This window comes from Martes martes, assembly GCF_963455335.1.
Source record: "Martes martes genome assembly, chromosome: 4".
Lineage (NCBI taxonomy): Eukaryota > Metazoa > Chordata > Mammalia > Carnivora > Mustelidae > Martes > Martes martes.
The window spans coordinates 80,281,738-80,302,711 of record NC_137891.1 but is presented as its reverse complement, the minus strand read 5'-3'; the positions used below and the strand labels follow the sequence as shown (position 1 = coordinate 80,302,711).

Sequence of the window (20,974 nt, the reverse complement as noted above, 5' to 3'; positions counted from 1 at the left end):
GAGAACTGTAAATGCATATTACCAAATGAAAAAAGTCAATCTGAAATAGCTACATGCTGCTTGATTCCAACCATATGACATTCTATAAAAGACAAAACAATAGAGGCAATAAAAAGATCAGTGGCTACAGGTGTAGGAATATACAAGGGAAGGTAGAGGAAGAAATTAAGAAGTTGGGCAGAAAGGATATTTAGGGCAGTGAAAATACTCTGTATGATATTATAACGATGGATACATGATATCCTACATTCGTCAAAACCCACAGAATACAGAACACTAAGAATGAATCCTAATGTAAACTGTGGACTTTAGGTGCTAATGATGTGTCGATGTAGATTCAACTGTACCACTCTAGTTAGGAAATGTTCATAATAGGGGAAGCTCTACATGTGTGGAGGCAAGGAGTATATTGTAAATCTCTTTACTTCCCCCTCAATTTTGCTGTGACCCTAAAACTGCTCTTTAAAAAAGTCTTAAAAATGCAAGGTATGAGGGGCAAATGTTGCTATTTTTATTTTACACACAGAAAAATTCAAAGTTAGAAAGTTACATAAAATTATTTGCAATAATTTTGCAGATAATAAATGAAGTGGGATAGAAGAGCTTTTCAGACATAGGGAATACTAGGGAGGGGCAGGCATAATTGCATAAAATTACAGGACTTTAGAGAATGATGAGTTACTGTGCTTCAAATCACAAAACAAACAGGCAATTTAAACCTTGGAAATTAGGTAACAAAATAGTTCAGAAGAGCTCCCCATGTACCTCACTAAATTTTAGGTTTTGAGTCTGACTAATGAAAGCTATAATGAAGCATTCAACCAAGATAGGATGCCCAGTGCAGAAAAGATCCTGAACTTGGTGAATGTGATTTGAACTCAACAAGATATAGAGTAAACTGCTGAAATCACTAACCTAAGTTCCTTTTATTTTTTTTCCTTTCATTTATCACTTTCCCAAATAATTAATAACCAAATCAAGTAAACGGCTTGTTTTCAATACCACCTGAATCAATGTTCTCTACTAGCACACAGAAAACCACTCTCTTGAAACAAACTCTGATCTTGTCGGTCTTGACTATTGCAATACCCTCCTATATCCTTCCTCATTTTATTATCATTTTTCCCATTTTCTTCACCACCACAGAGAATCTCTCTAAAATACAAATATGAGCCTTTCATTCCAATTCTTGAATGTTTCCATTGGCTCCTCCTGACTTTAAGGATTAGGTAGAAGTGTTCTAACATGCTTTCATGCTTTGCAAAACTCTTAATGATTAGGCTTTACTTTATCACCAACTTCATGACTTGCCACCTCCCCACATGCACATTGTCCAATCCCAAAAGCCCTCATTTCTCCCAACATGCTCATGATAATTTGGTTTTGGATTAACTGTCTCCTGTCTAAATGCTTTCCCTTATCATCATCTAAGCTCTTAGCCAGTGAGAACCCAAACTTTGAAGTAATTTTGACACGATTCTCTTCTTCAAATTCCATTTAAATAATGGTGTTATTAAATCACACCCTTTCTAATGACTTTATAAAGCCCTTGAGCTAATTGGTTCATTTTCACTCTGACTAACATGTATTTATTTCAGTTCCATGTCATCTCATAGTTTACCAGTTATATTGGTAGTTCTCTATATAAAGGCCTATGGTTTCTCTCTGTGGACTTTGAGCCCCTCTAGTGACATACAAAGCCCTTCTGCTCCAAGCCTGCCTGCTTTTCCATGCTCATATTCTACCCTCTTCCTCATGGATGTGGCAATCCAGCCCCTCCAAATTGATATATTTTAGTGTCTGCACTTCTTTTTCCTATTTGAAGTGCTGTCTCTCTCTGCTTTCTCCTGTTCACTCCTCACAAATTTAATGTCTTCCTACATATGCCTTCATGAGGTATAGAATCAGCAATGAATCAAAATATGAATTATAAATGGTGTTAATAAGACATATATATAAATTTATATATATGCATAAATTATATTGGAAATCATGTATGAACTTTTATAGTTAGCAGAACATTTCTCACACAAAGAAAGACTAAATTTTTATTTAAAAAATAAACCTGCAGGGGCGCCTGGGTGGCTCAGTGGGTTAAAGCCTCTGCCTTTGACTCAGGTCATGATCCCAGGGTCCTGGGATCGAGCCCCGCATTGGGCTCTCTGCTCAGCATGGAGCCTGCTTCCTCCTCTCTCTCTGCCTGCCTCTCTGCCTACTTGTAATCTCTGTCTGTCAAATAAATAAATAAAATCTTTAAATAAATAAATAAATAAAAAATAAAAAATAAAAAATAAACCTGCATTAAAATTCAGCAACTTTTGAGAATAATTTTCATTGCCAGAGCAATGACCAAGAATCCTTAGGAAAATATAAAAATATTGAGCAGATATAACTTCAGGTTATTTGATTCTAATATTGTAACTGTTTTTTCAGTAAGTGTGTGTGTGTGCACACATGTGTGTATATTAAAAATCATAATTCTGTCTGGGTATCCTCTAGACTACTAAAATACTGTTAAAGTTTAATGTCTTGCAATACCAAATAAATGGATAATGTAGTCTATTGATTTCAAAATGTGTACCATCAAATAAGATGAAATGAAAAAGTTTTTTTTCCTGATTATCTCTAGTCAGAGAAATACATTTTCTAAAAGCTAAAAATAAAACCAAAAGCACTATAGTTCTTCCTAAGTGCCTGATGAAGCAAGAAGTCCACTAAACATTCCCAAATATTGCAGGTAAGACTACATATTAATGGATTATTCACAGGAAAATTATTCATGGATCTTCAGTGATATGTGAAAGTTATCTGGATCTCACAAATTACTCCATAAATACTTGTTAAATCTGTAAAGTAGATTATTCTCATTTTCCTATGTAAGAAATTGCTGTCACAACTAAGTAGACAATACTCTCATTTATTCAAGACTATAATTCTTATGATCAGCCTATTTTGTAAGATGTCATATGTAAGCAAAGGAACTGTTCAAGTATTTCAGTTATATTCATGAAAGAGTTTCTATTAAATCAACCTAAAAAGTTGAAAGGCATGTAAAAAGTGATATATGTTAATGTGTAAGCCTGGATTTATATAAAAGATTAGTCCCACAGAATTATTCTTTCTAGAGACCATGTAACATACATGATTACATAGAGTGCAGATTTAAACTTAGCATATTAACTTTAATCAGCTAAAAATATCAGAAGCTGCCATGATTCATTTAGAACAGAGAGGACAAATATGTTCAGGACATGCCTTAATTTATGGGGCATGAAGAAACGGTTATGATCATCAGAGAGCAGAAAGAAATGTGTATTACGAAACTCAAATTAGTTCTCATTTTCCATGGATGGTTGAGTTCTCTGGATATTTTAAATGTCTTCCTCACTGCTGAATATCAAAATTAAAGCTAAGAAAGACATGTGAAGTTATAATATTCTTTTCATGCTATGCATATTTTTTTCTTGTCACAAATTTAAAAGAACGCTACTTCAAAGAGACAGACAATAGTTGTACTTTCTAAAGTCTTTTCATGTATTTTTAAGAGAAAACAAAAAAGTATATTTGAACACTTCCCAGTTATCTGTTGAAAGGGGTTAGTGAAGGGTGTAAAAGCAGATTTCTCTAAAAATATCAATAACTTAGAAGCAGAGTGCCTTTGAAGCGAGAGCTTTAGCATGTGTCCACTTATAAGATATGGATTTATGTCATGGGAAGGCAAGGTGACACAGGTGCTGGAGTTGAGCAAGGCCTATGCTCTGTGGGGTGTCCTTTCTTTGTTTGAGAAGTGAAATCATGCCTACTACCCACATATACCTAGTTACAAAATACAGAAGACAGAAAAAATATTAAAGAAAAATATAAAAATTTATATAATTTACAAAGCCTTTAATTGCTGAACTTCAGAAGTTTCAATTTCTTCATAAATGGCTGAGATTTAAATACAGTTTGTGCATCTCCAAAGTGTGTCATGTTACACAACAGAGTAATTCTCAAGCTCAAACCATTTGGCTGGCTTCCTTTCATTTTGAAAATTTTATCAATGCTGTCCATTAAGCTCACATCTAAATATGCAAGAACTTCATACCAAAAAAAAAAAAAAAAGTCATTAAAGCTGTAGGGAGCCAGTTTGAATTCTATAGCACTTGGTAAGCCACTTAGGATGACATCATTTAATTTTCTCTACAACAATGACAAAAAATCAACAGAAAACCATAAGGATATTTATATTGGCCATGGATTTTATTTTTTTTTAATTTTTTTAAAAGATTTTATTTATTTATTTGACAGAGAGATCACAAGCAGGCAGAGAAGCAGTCAGAGAGAGAAGAAGGGAAGCAGGCTTCCTGCTGAGCAGAGAGCTCGATGCAGGGCTCGATTCCAGGACCCTGGGATCATGACCTGAGTCGAAGGCAGAGGCTTTAACCCACTGAGCCATCCAGGCACCCCTGGCCATGGATTTTAAAGAAAAGTTTGGTTATTGAAATGCACAACATTCACATAAATTCAGAAAAAAATTTAAAGCTGAGGAGGAGCTATGAAACTCTTGTTCAAACCATCTTTGAGAAAAGGGATAAACTGAGGTTGAAGATAGTTTACAACTAACAAAATGCTCTAGCGCATGACATCAGGTAAATTTGTATATGATGTTTAATGTTTGTGTGTCTTTTTTGTGGTCTTTCCATTGTAAATAAAAAAATGCATTGAAAAATATAAAGGGGCCCCTGGGAGGCTCAGTTGGTTAAGCAGATGCCTTTGGTTCAGGTCATGATCTCAATGTTTTCAGATTGAGGCCCCCATAGGGTTCCCTTCTCCGCCCTCTCCTCCCTGCTCATGCTCTCTCTCTCTCTCTCTCCCTATCTCTGTTGCTCTCTGTCTCTCTCAGATAAATAAATAAAATCTTTAAAAAAAAGAAAAGAGAAATGTAAAGAGGAAATGATGTCAATGAAAGTAATAAATACACTTTTATGTATATTTTTATGGTAAACGGGGAAAATAAGCCTTCTAACATGTCTTAGATATACTTCCATATATGTAACATATATTTTACAACTCAAATCTTCAAATTTATCTGAATCTCAAGATATTTTCTAGGAATTCAAAATTATATGTTTTCTGGGTTCATCCTTGGTGTTCCATTTAAAAACAGAAATATCCATAAAGAGAAAAAAGGAAATCTGAATTTGAAGCTATATTTGTATTGTGTAAAAGCTTTCAACAGATAACTATTTCAACTTGCAAATAGTTAAATGAGATGATGTTTGATCTGATTTGTTCTGACATGTCTGCAGGCAGAATGCTTTTCAAGTCATTGCTGTGGATGGGGTCTGCAGTGGGATTATTCAGTGCCTCTCTGCTGAAGACTGTGTTGACTGGCTACAAGCAATAGCAACTAATATTTCAAACCTCACAAAGCACAATGTAAGTAGTGACAAAAGGAATACCTGGCCATAGAGTTTCTCAGCTGTGGCACATTTCTTCATATATATGTAGCTTTACAGCAATTAGTTGGTGCTTACCTAAAAGTGAATTTATATCCATCATGAAAGCTATTCTCTAATACTTACCTAAAGAAAATCACTTTATCTTGAGAGTTTTAGCCTAGAGTATCCATTTAAGAATACTTACACATTTAAATTTGCATTCACAAACATGATAAACCATCAGCATAAATTAAATAAATGAAAGTAAATATGTATATATGTAGATATACATACATATAAGTATAAAATTATTATCAACTAAAGCAGTACTGAATTTCAAGATTCATTGGCTTTCCTTTAGTGATTTTAGAATTGCAGCTGGAACTGTTTGAGGGGGTTGAGAGGGGTAGGTGAGAGTCAGCATGGAGACAGACAGTCCCACCTGGGATGATGCTGGCACAGAAATGGTCAGAAGATGCACTGTAGATGCACTGCCTCTTAGAGTCATGTCTGTATTATCAGGAATGGCTTCTCTACTTTTTCTCTGTTTTTCTACTTCAACCTTTCTTTCCCCATTCTAATCTCATCATTGTCTCTATCTTTTCATTATCACTATTTTTTCATAACATAATCAATCCTTTCTCCTTACTTCTAGAAGTATAGTCCAACAAAATATGCAAAACTAAAAACATCACTTCATTGAGTGCTGACATGAATCATTAAAAATTATTTGATCTTAATGAAAGATTATTCTATTTCGAAGACAATACTAGATACCATCCATACCTTTGTCTTAATATGCTCCTTCAGACACAACCCTTTTTATGCTATGTTGGAGCATTTCAGTCCCAAGGAAATTTCACAGGTCTATTATGTAAATGGTCAGGTAGAAATATGTAACTCTCAAGCTCATGAACATACAAAGCTCTCCTCATGTGAATGACCCTCCAGATTCAAGAATCTTTGCACAGATTCTGCTTTGAAATCTAGGAAGGAGCAAGGCCATGCACGTGTCTTCTGAGTCCATGTTGAAGGGATTGCCTGGGAGTGCAACTGACAGGGATGGGACACATTAGTATTCAGCATTTCTAGGAATGCCAAATATTTTTCACTCCATGGCTGCAGGTCTCTTTCTATAGATAACTTCAATACTTGGCAACATCGTGTGTTTTTAAATTTTGGTTATTTGGTACGTGTGAAATTATTTCTCATTGTGGTGCTAATGAAGGGAAGTAAATTTATTTTATGGTATCTAAATGGATACAAATACACCAAGCCTTGCCCAGGGACATCACCCAACAAGGAGGCCTGGCCTGAGCATATCTGGCTTGATATGATCCCCACAGCATCCATTCTTTGCCTTCTTTTGGTTTCATCATATTGGAGTTACAGAAGATGAAAATGTTAAGAAATTTAGGATTGCTCCCGCCCCCCAAAAATATAGTGTTCTCTAAGGATCACGACTTTCCTCATTCCTGACATATTTCTAAGGGATTTTCTAGGGATAAAGTACTATAAAAGTACTGACTTTCTATTTCATTATATGTAGTAATTAGAGTGCTTAAACAATGAGCCAAGATAACTATATTTATGAGAAAAAAAAGTATTTTTAAAAGAACAGAATGTTATTCTTTGATTGTTATTCTTTGATTGACTTATTTTGCTTTGCATAACACCCTCTAGTTCTATCCATTTTGTTGCAAATAGCAAGGTTTTTTTTTGATAGCTGAATAGTATTCCATTGTGTGTGTGTATGTGTGTGTTTGTGTTTATATCACATCTTTATCCACTCATCTGTTGATGGACATCTGGGCTCTTTCCAAAGTTTGGCTATTGTGAACATTGCTCCTATAAACAATGGGGTGCAGGTGCCCCTTCAGATTACCACATTTGTATCTTTTGGGATAAATACACAGTAGTGCAATTCCTGGGTCATAAGGTAGCTCTATTTTCAGCTTTTTGAGGAATCTCCATGTTGTTTTCCAGAGTGGTTGCTTGAGATTGCATTCCTACCAAAACTGTTAGAGAGCTCCCCTTTCTCTGCATCCTTGCCAACATCTGTCATTTTCAGACCTGTGAATTTTAGCCACTCTGACCAGTGTGAGGTGGATATGCTATGTAAACAATACACCGGATTCAAAAGATTTTTTTTTTAATCTTGTGAAGAAAGAATGTAAAATATCCTATTCATAATTTTTATACTGATTACATATTAAAATATTTAATTGAGTTAAATAAAACATTATTTAAATTTAAAAAAAAGAGTGTTGGATTTTAAATCCAAAGTTTTTCTCTTACCAGATCCAAATTTACAATGATCCCATATCCTAGGAACATTCTCATGAAAACTGTTTCTTTGGAATGTGTTTAGTTAGAATGCTGTGACCCAGAAGACAAGCATATGGGAAGAAAGTGAAGATGCAAATGTGCCTATTCTTTATAGGCATAGAGAAGAACAAGTCAGATTTTACTGCTTGTTTTTCGTCCTTGTGATAAGTACTTGCCACAAGAGAGGAAAGCATTCTTATCCAATGCTGAGAAATCCATAGGTCTAGTATGATAATATTGTTGTATTAAATTATCAGTTGTTCTTACACACCTTTGAGATTACATTCTAACTGCATGTCCTTTTCATCTTGTAATCAGTTCTCACTCAAAAGGACTATTATTGCAACAAACTCCCATGTACCTATAGCACTACATAAATGTTGAAAGGTCACTGGGCATAATAATCATATGTGAAAGTTAGATTGACTTCCATGGGGAACAGTGGTTGCCCTGATGATACAACTGATACGGTTGGTTCATATGGTGAAAGAAATGATAAAGCTTGAGAAAGCTGGATGAGTTTTTTTAACAGAGGCAGATTATCCTAGTTCTCTTAATTTTTTTATTCTAAAAAAGATAGAAATAATACTTTGCAGAAGGTTATAGGAGTTTTTTTTTCCCTCTATATCTGCAAATACTTTGAGGGTACATAAGCTTATGGGAGTGTAATTCTGAACAGTTTAACTACTATTAATAGGTGCAAAAATGAAAACATTGAGATGGATAACTTAGGAAATTTCACTTGAGATTAGCATGCATCAACATAAATTTGAAAATGAGATCAACTAGAAAATGCATATAAAATATTATGTTAACAAGTAAAAACAAATATCATATTGTTGAAATGATATAAAACATATGTACTCCTAATGATTAGAGGGAAAAAAGAGATATTAAAATTTTATTATAGAAACTATTTAATAATGATTTTTTTTAGTAATTGAACTAATTAGAAAATATACATAGAAAGTTAAAAGAAAGCAAACAAAACAAAACAAACAAAAACTCTATACTAGAATTACTTGAGTAATATGCTAACCATTTGCTAATTCTTTGATCACTGATTTCCAACAGTAATAATTATGTTAAATAGGGAGATTTTCATACCTATTTTATGTGGAAATTCCATTGTATTTGTTATCTTAAAAACATTCTTTTTCCAGAAGGTCATTGAATATAATAGTTAAAAATATTTTGACAAACACTATTTCAGTTTGGCAGTATTCAAGGTGACTTCAAAATATTTACAGAGCATTAAGTAATGGTATGTAGTAGAAGAAGATACTTCAGGGACTTGCCTTAAAGTCATGCTTGCACAGAAGCCCATTCATTCCACTTAAACTACATACTCACACATTGGAAAGGAAGGAACGGCAAAGGCTAGTTTACTGGGCTGGGTTCCAGCAGGGCTAAACCAGGTCGCTGTGGGCATTTGCTATTATTTTGGGTAAAGTAGACTTGAATAGATTGGTAAAGGTAAAACTCATGAATTGTAAAAAAAAAAAAAAAAAGTTAATACTTTTAAATTCCTTCTTCTGCTCTTTATTGTTTTATCAAACTCATGATTAAATAACTAGAGAAAGTTACTAATTTTTATTTCCATGACCAAATCATATAAAAAAGTGAAGATCTTAAAATACAGTGATGCTGTAATGGGGTGAAACTCTTAGGAAATATTATGGAGGGTAAATGTATTTTGCGTGTAGAAGGAATATGAGTAATTAGGGGCCAGCTGGCAAACTTTAATAGGTGAGTTTCTAAGATGACTCAAGTTTCTCTACTTCCAGTATACACCGTCTGTGCAATCCTTCCCCTTCAAGTGCAGGCTGGATAGTGAATTGAGAAGCAAATGCTTCCCTGTCAGAATTTCAGAAGACACTGTGGTTTCAATTGACCTGAACACAACCTGGTGAGAAACCCGGAGAGAGAGGACCCAGCTAGCCCCTCTGGATTCCTGACTACAGAAAATATAGGATAGTAAAATGTTTCATTAAGTCACTAAATGTAGTTAGTTACACAGCAAAAGGGAACTGCATTTGTTTCCTAGACCTGCTATAACAAATAACTGCAAACTTGGTAGCATAAAATGATATAACTTTATTTTGTCACTGTTCTGGAAGGCAGAAGTGCCAAATCAAGGTATCATCAGGGCTGGATCTGGAGGCTCCAGAGGAGAATCTCTCCTCTCCCCTTCCAGCTTCTGGTAGCTGTTACTGTTTCTTGCTTCCATGGCTCAGGGCCACAATACTGTAATCTCTGCCTCCATGGTCACATCACTCTGTGTGCCTCTTCTCCTTTATGTGTCTTTATGTGTCTCTTAGAAAGGTACTCATCATTGGATTTAGGGCCCACTCAGACAATCCAAGATAATCTCTCCCCAAGATCCTTAACTTAATTGCATTTATAAAGATCTTTTTTTTTTTCCAAATAAGGAAACATTTGCAAGTTCCAGGAATTTAATGTGGATTTTTTTTTTTTTATAGTGGTGGGAAGGCAGTCATTGGTGTACTGCAAAAACTAATATGGCAAACAAACAACAACTTAGATTCAGGCTTTATGTTCTGATTTATTTTCCAAGATAGTGTGTCTAATATCTGCAGAGTTTTCAAAGTTTATTCTGCACTTCATGAGAATGGACCTAGAATTTCTCTCAGTTCATCCATGGAATTAGGGTATCTCCTTCTCCCACTTGCTTGTCTCTAGGATCTCCCCCCACTGTTTGGCTCCCAGGGAATAGCTGTCTTTGATCTGTCCAGAAAGTCAGAGCTTCTCTCAAACTATTGCCTCCTGCACTGGTGTACATTTCCTCATGATTAAACTGTCTTTCAAGGCAAAACAACATGAAGAAAAAGAGAAAAAAAAAAGTAGTAAGGATCCCCCCTATAATGGGACCCCCTTCCTAGTTTCTTATTCTAAAAGGTGGGTTTTCTCTTGGGATTTCTAGATGCTCACAGTGCCACTGCATTCATAACAGCTGTTTGATAGCCTGGCTTTGGAGCAGAGTTGTGAGCCAAAAAAGAAAATGTCATGATGTCCTTTCCAGTACCCACGACTCACAGGGATAACTTTCTCAGGGCTCTGGTCAGAAATATGAGCTTTTCTCAGTTTTGCTGTTCATGATCTAATTTGTCTTCATCTCACATCAACCTCGGGAAATAAAGGAAAGAAAAACAAAACACAGTAAAAACAGGAAACCCACTGTAATCATATTAGTTGTTATTTAATTTTTACTTCTCTCCCCAGTGTCCTAGTTATTATTTTCTTTAAAGATTTTTCCTGTAAGTTGCCTTTTGTATTTTGTATTTTGCCCACTGTATTTAGTTATGGTCAGTGGGAGAAATGGACTGCAGGGGCCTTATTTCTTTTTGTCTAAAACTGGAAGCAGTAGTTTTAATAAAAATAAATTTAAGCAAAAAGGCAGTGTACTAAAAGAAAGGAATTGCTGTCCTATCTTGACATATATTGGAAATATCCTTGGAAAAATTAAGTCATTTTCAATTCAATAGAAAGATATAGAAAATTTATAAGAAAGAACATTGAATCCAAGAAATACTGAAGGGATTTTCTTTTTTTTTTAAGAAAATAAGAGCAAAGTCATGGCCTCCCCAAAACATTTATATCTTAATTTCTAGAACATGTGAGTATGTTATCTCACATGGCAAAGAGAGTGAAGTTGTTGTTGGAATTAATTTTATTAATCAGCTGACCCTTAAATAAATTGATTAGGTTGGATTATCCAGGATTACCCAGTGGAATCACCAATGTTTTTAAAAGTGAGAGAAGGTATGGGGTACCCAGGTGGCTTAGTCAGTTGAGCATCTGACTCTTGATCTCAGCTCAGGTCTTGATCTCAGGGTCATGAGTTCAAGCCCCATATTGGGCTCCACACTGAGCATGGAGTCTACCTTAAAAAAAAAAAAAAAGTGGAAGAAAGTAAAATGAAGGAACAATGGAAATAACAATGTCTGACTTTGCTTGTCCTGAAGATGCAGGAAGGGACCAGAACTTAAAGAAAGCTAGGAGGTCAGTAGAAACTGCTAAAGACAAGGGGATGCTGCTCCTCCAGAGCCTCTAGAAAGGAATACATCCCTGTCAGCATGTTGATTTTATGCCAGTGTGACACATCTAGGATCTCTGACCTGTAGAACTGTAGGATAATAGATTAGTGTTTTGTTTTCAAGCCACTAAATTTGTGGTAATTTGTGATTGCAACAATCGAAAACTAATTCAACATCTAGATAAAGCCACTGCATTTTTTTCACCTAATCTAACTCTCATGGTTCAATCTGAAAAGCATACCTCTAGTAGTCACAAGATGCACTTGCATATATCAGAAAAACAGCTTAATATACATATTACTAATTAATCCAAGTGCAAAGCAGAATATGATGTCATTTGAGTCCCTAGATCCTTTTTTAAAAAGATTTTATTTATTTATTTGACAGAGAGAGAGACAGCGAAAGAGGGAACACAAGCAGGGGGAGTGGGGGAAGGAGAAACAGGCTTCCCACCGAGCAGGGTGCCCAATGTGGGGCTCGATCCTAGGACCCTGGGATCATGACCCAAGCCAAAGGCAGACTTAATGACTGAGCCACTCAGGCAGCCCAGAGTCCCTGCATCCTTTAAAAACAGCTCACTTGTAATATTACAACAAAAATAATCATAATTGTTGAGTTAAAACACACTAACAAAGTTGTCTTTAGAGCTGGAAAGAGGGTCTGTTTTTCTCAATACATTGCCAGGCATGGCTAAAAGCCCTCAAATACTACAGAAAATGAGTCAGGAGAAACCATCTGAAGCCTGTGAGAACTGCTGGTGCCAAAAGAGCATGCAGGACTGGATGGGTCTTTCGGACAGAGATTGGAACTAAAGTCAAAGGGAGTCATTGTCATGTGGAGAGTTCTGCCTGACTTGGGGAAAAACAGCAGCAGTGACCAGGAACAAGGAGATGGTGTGTCCAACCTTACCCTGCTCAAACAGGGTAGCATCTCTGTCCTATGTCCTTGCATTTTTGGTACTTACCATAACCCATGTTGAGCAAATATGAAGTGAATGAATGAGTCAGCCACTCAATCAGTAGTTGTTTGAAGTGAAGATTACTGCATAAGTGGGGAAAAAAGAGGGAAAGGGGAAATTAATCAAGCTACCGTAAGCACTGCAGTGAGGACGTCTCATTAAATTCTTATAACTCATTAGATACTATTCGGTAAATTCTTACAACTTCGGAGGCATCATCTGATTTAAAAGAGAAGAGGCCCTGTCAGAGCGATCCACCATAGATAATTCCTGTAGACTGCTTATTCCTGGACATATTTCCCTGTCCCTTATAAATCTCTACCCCCCCAATAGATGAGCGTGTTTTAAAGCCACTGTTTCACAATGCAGCAACTGAATCTTTGACAAATCAGTATCAGGAAATGCTTCCTTATACTGAATAAACCTCTCCTGTTGCTTTTATCCATTTGTACTAGTTCTGCCTTGGGAAAGACAAACAATAATTTAAATTTTCTCTTTTACTTGGCAACTCTTCTGATATAAAAGGGCAAGTATTGTATACCACAGGCTATTTCTGTTTCTGTTTTGTTTTGTTTTCCCGATTAAAATATCACTGGTGTCTTCCTCCTTGGGTTTTCCTATTCTGGTCCCTGTCCCTGAATGTAGGAGCTCTTTTGAATAAGTAGAGTATGAATTAACTATTTAAGTTTTTGTTACTGACATTACCATGAACTCAAGTATCTTAAAGTGTCATTATTTTAAAAATTTAATTTAATTTAATTTTTTTGTGCATTCCAAAATTCATTGTCTATGCACCTCACCCAGTGCTCCATGAAATATGTGCCCTCCTTGATACCCACCACCAGGCTCACCCAACCCCCCACTCCCCTCCCCTCCAAAATCCTCAGTTTGTTTCTCAGACAGCCTCTCATTAAGTTTCATTATTATCTTGACGTGCATTTACTGAATTTGCTGTATCCATTTACGTATGATTATATATTAACATTCAATGACATTACATTTTATTATGATGATTAATCAAGATTGGTGTTTTCTCATTAACTAATATTATATACTACATTAGCAGTAGTGAAAAAGGTTCAAAGTTTAAGTATGTGCTTTATATTTAAGTACACTTATGAGTAAAAAAACCTGGTTCTTGTTTTAGTTCACCAATTACAAAATATTCCAAGTTATGCAAGCAACTATATTAAGGTATTTAGCAAAAAACTCACAAAGAATGAGCTGTCATTGTACTTGTTCTCCTTACTAGGTTACAGTGAGATTCAAATGACATATTTCTTCAGCTAAGTACCATAGCCTGTAATATGTAATTTTAAAGAGCAGCATTATATTTATATTAATATAAGCTTAATATTCTATACCACATTTTTAGAAGAATGTTGTGCAATGGAGATTCAAGAAAATGTTTTCGATATTAGCAAATTAGCAAATACAAGAGTACTAAAGATATGTCTTCTTTTTAATGTTGTTTCTTAATATGTACAGTGACTTCCTTTCAGTGTACAGAATGGAAAGGGGAAAGATGTATAACTTTATAAAGCAGACACATAAAAACTACAAGCACAGCAAGTGGATCAAAGTTGACTTTAGCAGTTATAGTCATATTGATAGTATATACCCTTGATATGATGTAGTAAAAATGGCACTTTACCTCTGTGGTCTTCCTCCCACAAATCTGTAACTTCTATTGTATCATGAGAAAGGCACCAAAAAATGCCAGGTGATGAAGAATCTACAAAATACATGACCATTACTCCTCAAAACTGATGTCATAAAAGACAAGGAAAAGTCTGAGAAACTGTCACAGCCAAGAGTAGCCTAAGTCCTTAAGGTAATGATGACTAAATATAATATGGTATCCTGGATGAGATTCTGGAATAGAAAAAGGATATTATATAAAAACTAAGGAAATCTTAAGAAAGCATGGACTTTAGTTAATAATAATGTATAGGTATTGGTTCATTAATTAGAACAAATGTTTCATAGCAATGAAGAATACAGGGTTAATAACAGGGAAAACTGGGTGTGTGGTATATGGGAATTACTGTCTTTGGAACTTTTTTGTAAATCTAAAACTGTCTTAATATAAGTAACATACAGTGTTATATTAATTTTAGGTATATGATATAATAATTAAAAAATACCATATATTACTCAGTTCTCATCAAGATAAATGTCCTTTTTATCCCCTCTGTTACCCATTCCTTCACCTACCTCCTCTCTGGCAACCACCAATTTGTTCTCTGAATTTATGAGTCTGTTTTTCTTCTTCGTTTCTGTTTTCTTTCTTAAATTCCACATATGTTGGACAATAAATCTAAAACAGTTTTAAAATAAACAATACACATAATGTGTATATATAATATAAATATATGTATATTTATTTACATTATTTGTAAGTCCATTAACACCAGATATTGACTTTTTTTAAAGATTTTATTTATGTATTTGATAAAGATCACAAGTAGGCAGAGAGGCAGGCAGAGAGAGAGAGAGGGGAAGCAGGGTCCCTGCTGAGCAGAGAGCCCAATGTGGGGCTTGATCCCAGGACCCTGAGATCATGACCTGAGCCGAAGGCAGAGGCTTTAACCCACTGAGCCACCCAAGCATCCCTGATGTGTGTATTTAATAAAATAAGAGAACGTGTACCCTATGGCATTGCACCAAACTATTTAATTTTTTAATTTGTCAGGAAATACATTTCCATACGGTCGAACTAGAGCCTTGTCAAATAGGGAAGATCTAGATACGTCCCTAGAATAACTGAAAACTGCAAAATCATTAACCATAGCTCACTGAATACCAGGGCTGGATGGAAATCATTAAGAAGAGATTGGATTTTGCAAAGTCCCCAAGGCCACTCTTCAAATTTCTCTAAAGCTTATCTCATATAACTCCAGAACATTTTTGATAATAATTGACTAAATTACAAAAATATTTACACATGCACACATATAATATGGTAATAAAAATAAATACAGAAGATTAAAGTAATAGAAAAGACTATTAACTGAATGATGGAGTCAGGAACTTATCAATCAACCATTAGTATTTGTATAGCTAGACCTGAAAACAGGAAGAAGTATGACTTCAAAACCTCTGTGGTTTGATTACTCAAAGACAATCCAAACAGATGCATGGGGTTTGGAGTCATCAGCTTTGACATAAAGTCCTAGCTTCTCTACCTATGAGTTCTGGGGCTTGGGCTTCATATTCGTCCTCATAAAGAGGCACTAAGTTAAATTTCAATCAATGTGAGGGTTAACTGAAGAGAGTACTTTAAACATTGTGGCCCTTAAGTGATGCTGAGACAATTAGCAGTTTTCCCTCTCTCCAGATGCATTCTAAATGAAATGATCTAATCCATAAACCATCAATAAATGACAGGATCAATTTGCTTATTGTATGTGAGGTTGCACCTCTTTGTTTTGTAGAACAGTCATTTGAGATTCTGAAAGATGGTTGCTTAGGTAACAGAATGTTGATGAAACTGGATATGAGTTAAACTGAATGTCTAGTCGTGACTACAGTGTTAAGTAGCTTCAATTTTAGGCAAGCCAAAGGTCTACACCAAAGTTCTCTCATGTTTAAAAGAAACAGAGGAGGCAGATAAAATATGTAACTTTCTTTCAGCCAGTGTCTCATAAATCCAATCTTCCCAATCACTCTCTACTACTATACCACTAAACTAATCCTGATTGATAAACACAGTTTCATTTGACGTTTCCAAGGTTAATTGCTAACATAAAGGAATGCCCTATCTTTTCTTTCACAATTTTATTTAAATTAAAGTTAGCATATAGTGTAGTATTGGTTTCAGAAATAGCATTAGTGGTTTATTACTTGCATATAATACCCAGTGTTCATCACAAAAAGTGCCCTTCTTAATGCCCCTCACCCATTTAGTCCATCTCCCACCATCTTCCCCTTCTTCAACCCTCAGTTTGTTCCCTACAGTTAAAAGTCTCTAATGGTTTGCCTCCCTCTCTGTTTTTCTTATTTCACTTTTTCTTCCCTTACCCAATGTTCCTCTGTTTTGTTTATTAAATTGGACATATGAGTGAAATCATATGGTATTTTTCTTTCTCTGACTTACTTTGCTTTGCACAATATGCTTTAGTTCTATCCATGTCCTTGTAAATGGCAATATTTCATTTTTTTTGATGACTGAGTAATTTTCCATAGTATATATACATCATATATTCTTTATCTAATCATCAGTTGATGGACATTTTTCCATAATTTAGCTATTGTTGATAGTGCTGCTATAAACATTGGGGTTCATGTGACTCTTCAAAGCTTTATTTTTGTATTCTTTGGATATCTCTTCCTCTTTTTTAAATTCCTTCATATGTATATGTATATAAATGTGTGTATATGTATATGTGTATATGTATTTTCTCAGCATGCATTTCTTTTATTGAAATGAAATGTATAACTGGAAAAGTATTACTTGTGTGTAAGTGCATGCGTTAGATGATATATAGAAGATATATAGATAGATGATAGACATTCTGTGTTTCTATTCTCAATGTTTTATTGAAAATTAGTATGATCTTAAGAATATGTGATTGCACATGTGAGAATCACATGTATTCACATTGTATTATGTGAAAGAGAATAGGTTCTCTTCCACAGATGTTTGCATCAATTAAGAATGCTTTCAATGACAAGTAAGAGAAACCCTAAATACTGATGGGATGAATAGTTGGGTTTTGTTCCCAACTGACAAGAATTCTGGATGGTGGCATTTACTGGCTTTGTTTCAGTGGTTCAGGGAAGCCACCGAGAACCCATCTTCTAGCTATACACATTATCGTCCTCCACTACCATTAGAGTGTTGACTTTTACCTTGTTGACACCTCATGGTCACACAAGGGCTTCAACAGTTCCAAACTTCACTTTAGTGTTTGGAACAGGAAAAAAAGGAAAGAAGAGTAAGTAGCACCATGTACAGATAGCCCCTTTCATCAGGCTGAGAAAAGTTTGTTTGTTAAAGGTGGTGGTGGCAGGGAGGTGAAGGTAGCTAGTCTCTACCATTTTTTGCGTTTACAGTGGGAAATGACTGAGAAAAGTAGATTGTGAACAGCTTTTGAGACAAATAACTAACAGTATTTACCACATTATTTGATATTAAAACCATACTAATCTTAAAATACATGTGTGTATAACCAATGCCCCCTAATTTTTGTGAGATAATCATAGTCTTTCTCTCATACATAGACACACCTTTAATCAGTCCTCTGAGTTGACTCAACAGATATTTCACTCATCTTCTGTCTTTTACACATTTACCTTCAGAAGTGAAAACAAATTTATTCTGGAGTCATATGTTTAATTCATAGAGATCTGCAATATTAGATGGCAAACACTTGCAGGTTGAAAAAATAGAATATTTTTTCATTCAAGATGTTGGTTGTGAAAAGCTAAAGGAAAAACTATTATGTCTGCCACGTTGAAAAGGCTTGACAAAGCTTGTAGGTGAATTGAAAGTCATGACAAAATAAAGCCGAGCACAAAGAAGATTTACTGACAATGAACTAAGCGCTGTGATCAGAGTTTGCAGAGTGTGGTTCTGACAAGCATGGGTGTCACTTAAGTAGACTTTTTCTTCCTTTTTATAGCTACTGACATTTCTGAGTCCTTAGATGTACTTTTTAGTCCTAGTGTGGTGTTGTTTTCTACGTTGTTTTTCCTCATGCACAAAAATATGAATGTCAGACATGCAGGTGTCAACTAAAAGTGGGTGATAGAGAGTGAAATCAAACTGCAGAGTCAGTAATTTAAATCAGAATAAAACCAAGGGCAAGTTTGGGCATTACACTGTATGCATATTTTTAGCCATCATATTTTTGCTTTTTACACAATTAGAGTTTATTTTGGCATGTTAGATCAGGAGAGATTTCAATAAAATAACCTACTTTGTTTCTTGGAAAACTACTAAAACTTAAAGTTCCTAAATTTTTTATATTGAAAAATATTAGCTGATTTTCATTTGTACAACCCAAAACATTTACTTTGATGTTAGCTGAATAATGCAATCATTATAAAATGGGGCAGTGTTACTGGACAGAATTTATGTGCTACCTTTGATCCAGCCCAGCTCTGCCAGCATGACCTCTTTCCCCTCACCCAGTAGGACTCATTCTTTTGTCTTTCTTTCTGGCCAGAACATTCCCAAACCTTAATGTTCTCCAGTTTTGGAGCCACAGGAACTTCCCAGGGAGCCTCAGCTTAACACACCCACCATTCTAGCCACCTTCAGTGCCTAGGACTAGACTTCAAGATGGCCTTCATCATGCCTATAGTGGCAGGATCCAATCCTACTGGGCCCACCAGCTGCCCCCACACTAATGACAATTCAGAAGGAACAGGCAAACTGATCCCCATGAGACATATATTATCCAACGAGAGACAAAAGGCCAAAAGGAACTAGCTAGCAAATTATTTGCCTTTCTCCAATAGATGAATTATTTGGAAATGCAGTAATTGCATAAAGCTCTACAGGTGTATCACACTTGACTGAACACCAACAATGGTTCATGGAGAAGCTATTGCCAGCTCAGTGACTCAGGCAACTTACCACCCTGTATTTGCCTTCTGCTGTTCTGCCTTGCTTCTTTTTACCTTTCGCTCTTGCTTCCTTGGGATTGAACATTCTCCCTCAATAAAGGTTTAACATATATGACTTCCTCAGGCTATATTTCTAGGGAAGCAAGACTAAAGAAATACATTTTCCCTCTAAATGTTCATTATAGGGTACTAAGCGTTCCATGGGGAATACGTTCTTGCCTAGTAGCAGTGCAATATGGAAGAGAAGTGTAAATGAAGTGTGCTAAGTAGGTAGATGAGGGGCCATTAGGAAATTATGCAAGAAATCATTTTGAGTTTGCAGTTGCTCAGTTGAATACATCTTAAAAGACCCCTTATTCTATGATGGAGCTTAAAAGCTGAAGACATCTGACTAGAGTGCAGAGGTGGCTACAAACATTCCCTGAAGATTGAGTCTGAATTATTATGTATAAATACTGCATTTTCTTCATTAAGAGTCCTGCTTAATAACTTAGCGATGGTAAACCTAATTTCTTCACCTATGATTAATACTGACATATTAAAAATAGGTTTCATTACTTCCTGAAACCCATAGTTCCTACACAGTGCAGGCACACCTACCCTGCAGCCAGTTTTCCCCTCTTTTTTACTTTAATAGTGTCTTACACTACCTGTTTTAACAGTCATTCCAAAACTCAGAATTATTTGTTGCATGTTTGTTTTGCCAGCTATACCAGATGATTTCTGAGGGTAGGAATCCTATATCCTTGGCATTCACTTGATGTCTGACATATAGTCCTTTCTGAGGTTTAGTGAACTCATGGAAAAAAGGAAGAAAATCAGCTCTGAATGAATAAACATATGCAATTATAAATGGCTGCAACCTACTTTCAGCTCCTAGGCTTTTAATTCACAGTAAGATTAGATAGAATACACACACACACACACACACACACACAACACACACACACAGAGATAGATAATCATGTGCAGTATGTATATAGTATTTATCATATATATGCTAATCTTGAAGATGATGACAGGTAGAATTAAAAAATTCTTTTACTAGGAAAAATAAAGTTTAAGAATACTCCTTTGTGTATAATATAGAATCATCCTGAAATATTGATTTACTGTTAATAGATGTGTTTTTAGAAGCAACATGGTACACTTTTAAAATTATATCTGTAGGGATGGTTAGTAACCAAGGTAGCAATGGCATAAAATCCATATCCTGGGGGAAACAAAAAAAGGATGAAAAATATGAGCTGAAATGTGGGCTCCTGAGGCAAAAATCATTTTTTGATTCTTCCCTCTACATGGTAAAGGTAGAGTTTTATCATCACGTTCAGAATGGATATATTGCCTTATGTGCCCACAAACTAATATCATTAGTCATCAGGTGGATTTATAGTTATAGAATGAAGATCTCTCTTTGTCCTCACACATCTGTTAAATAATATTGGCCACAAATCTTTAAGGAAATTGGAGGACTGTTTCTTGCTTCCATAAGAATGATTTGCTTGGATAAATCTTCAAAATTGATTTTCATGGGAAAATATACATTGTTAGCAGGGTCCTGGAGGATCCATTCTGAGAACACACAACTTCAGCCACCAAAATTGACTTGTTTATGAGGTATAAAAATAAAA

The 20,974-nt window shown here is 35.3% G+C and overlaps 1 protein-coding gene across 2 annotated transcripts in view; it reads left to right on the top strand.

Annotated features, from left to right (window-relative positions):
* The window catches only part of SNTG1 (syntrophin gamma 1), a gene marked incomplete at both ends in the record, with an annotated part of 354,349 nt that overhangs the window by 154,938 nt on the left and 178,437 nt on the right, over window positions 1-20,974 (top strand). For both annotated transcript variants that reach the window (XM_080802473.1, XM_080802472.1), the window contains one exon: window positions 5,292-5,421. In XM_080802473.1, the coding sequence (XP_080658599.1) occupies window positions 5,292-5,421 (130 nt within the window). The remainder of the gene's footprint in view (window positions 1-5,291; window positions 5,422-20,974) is intronic.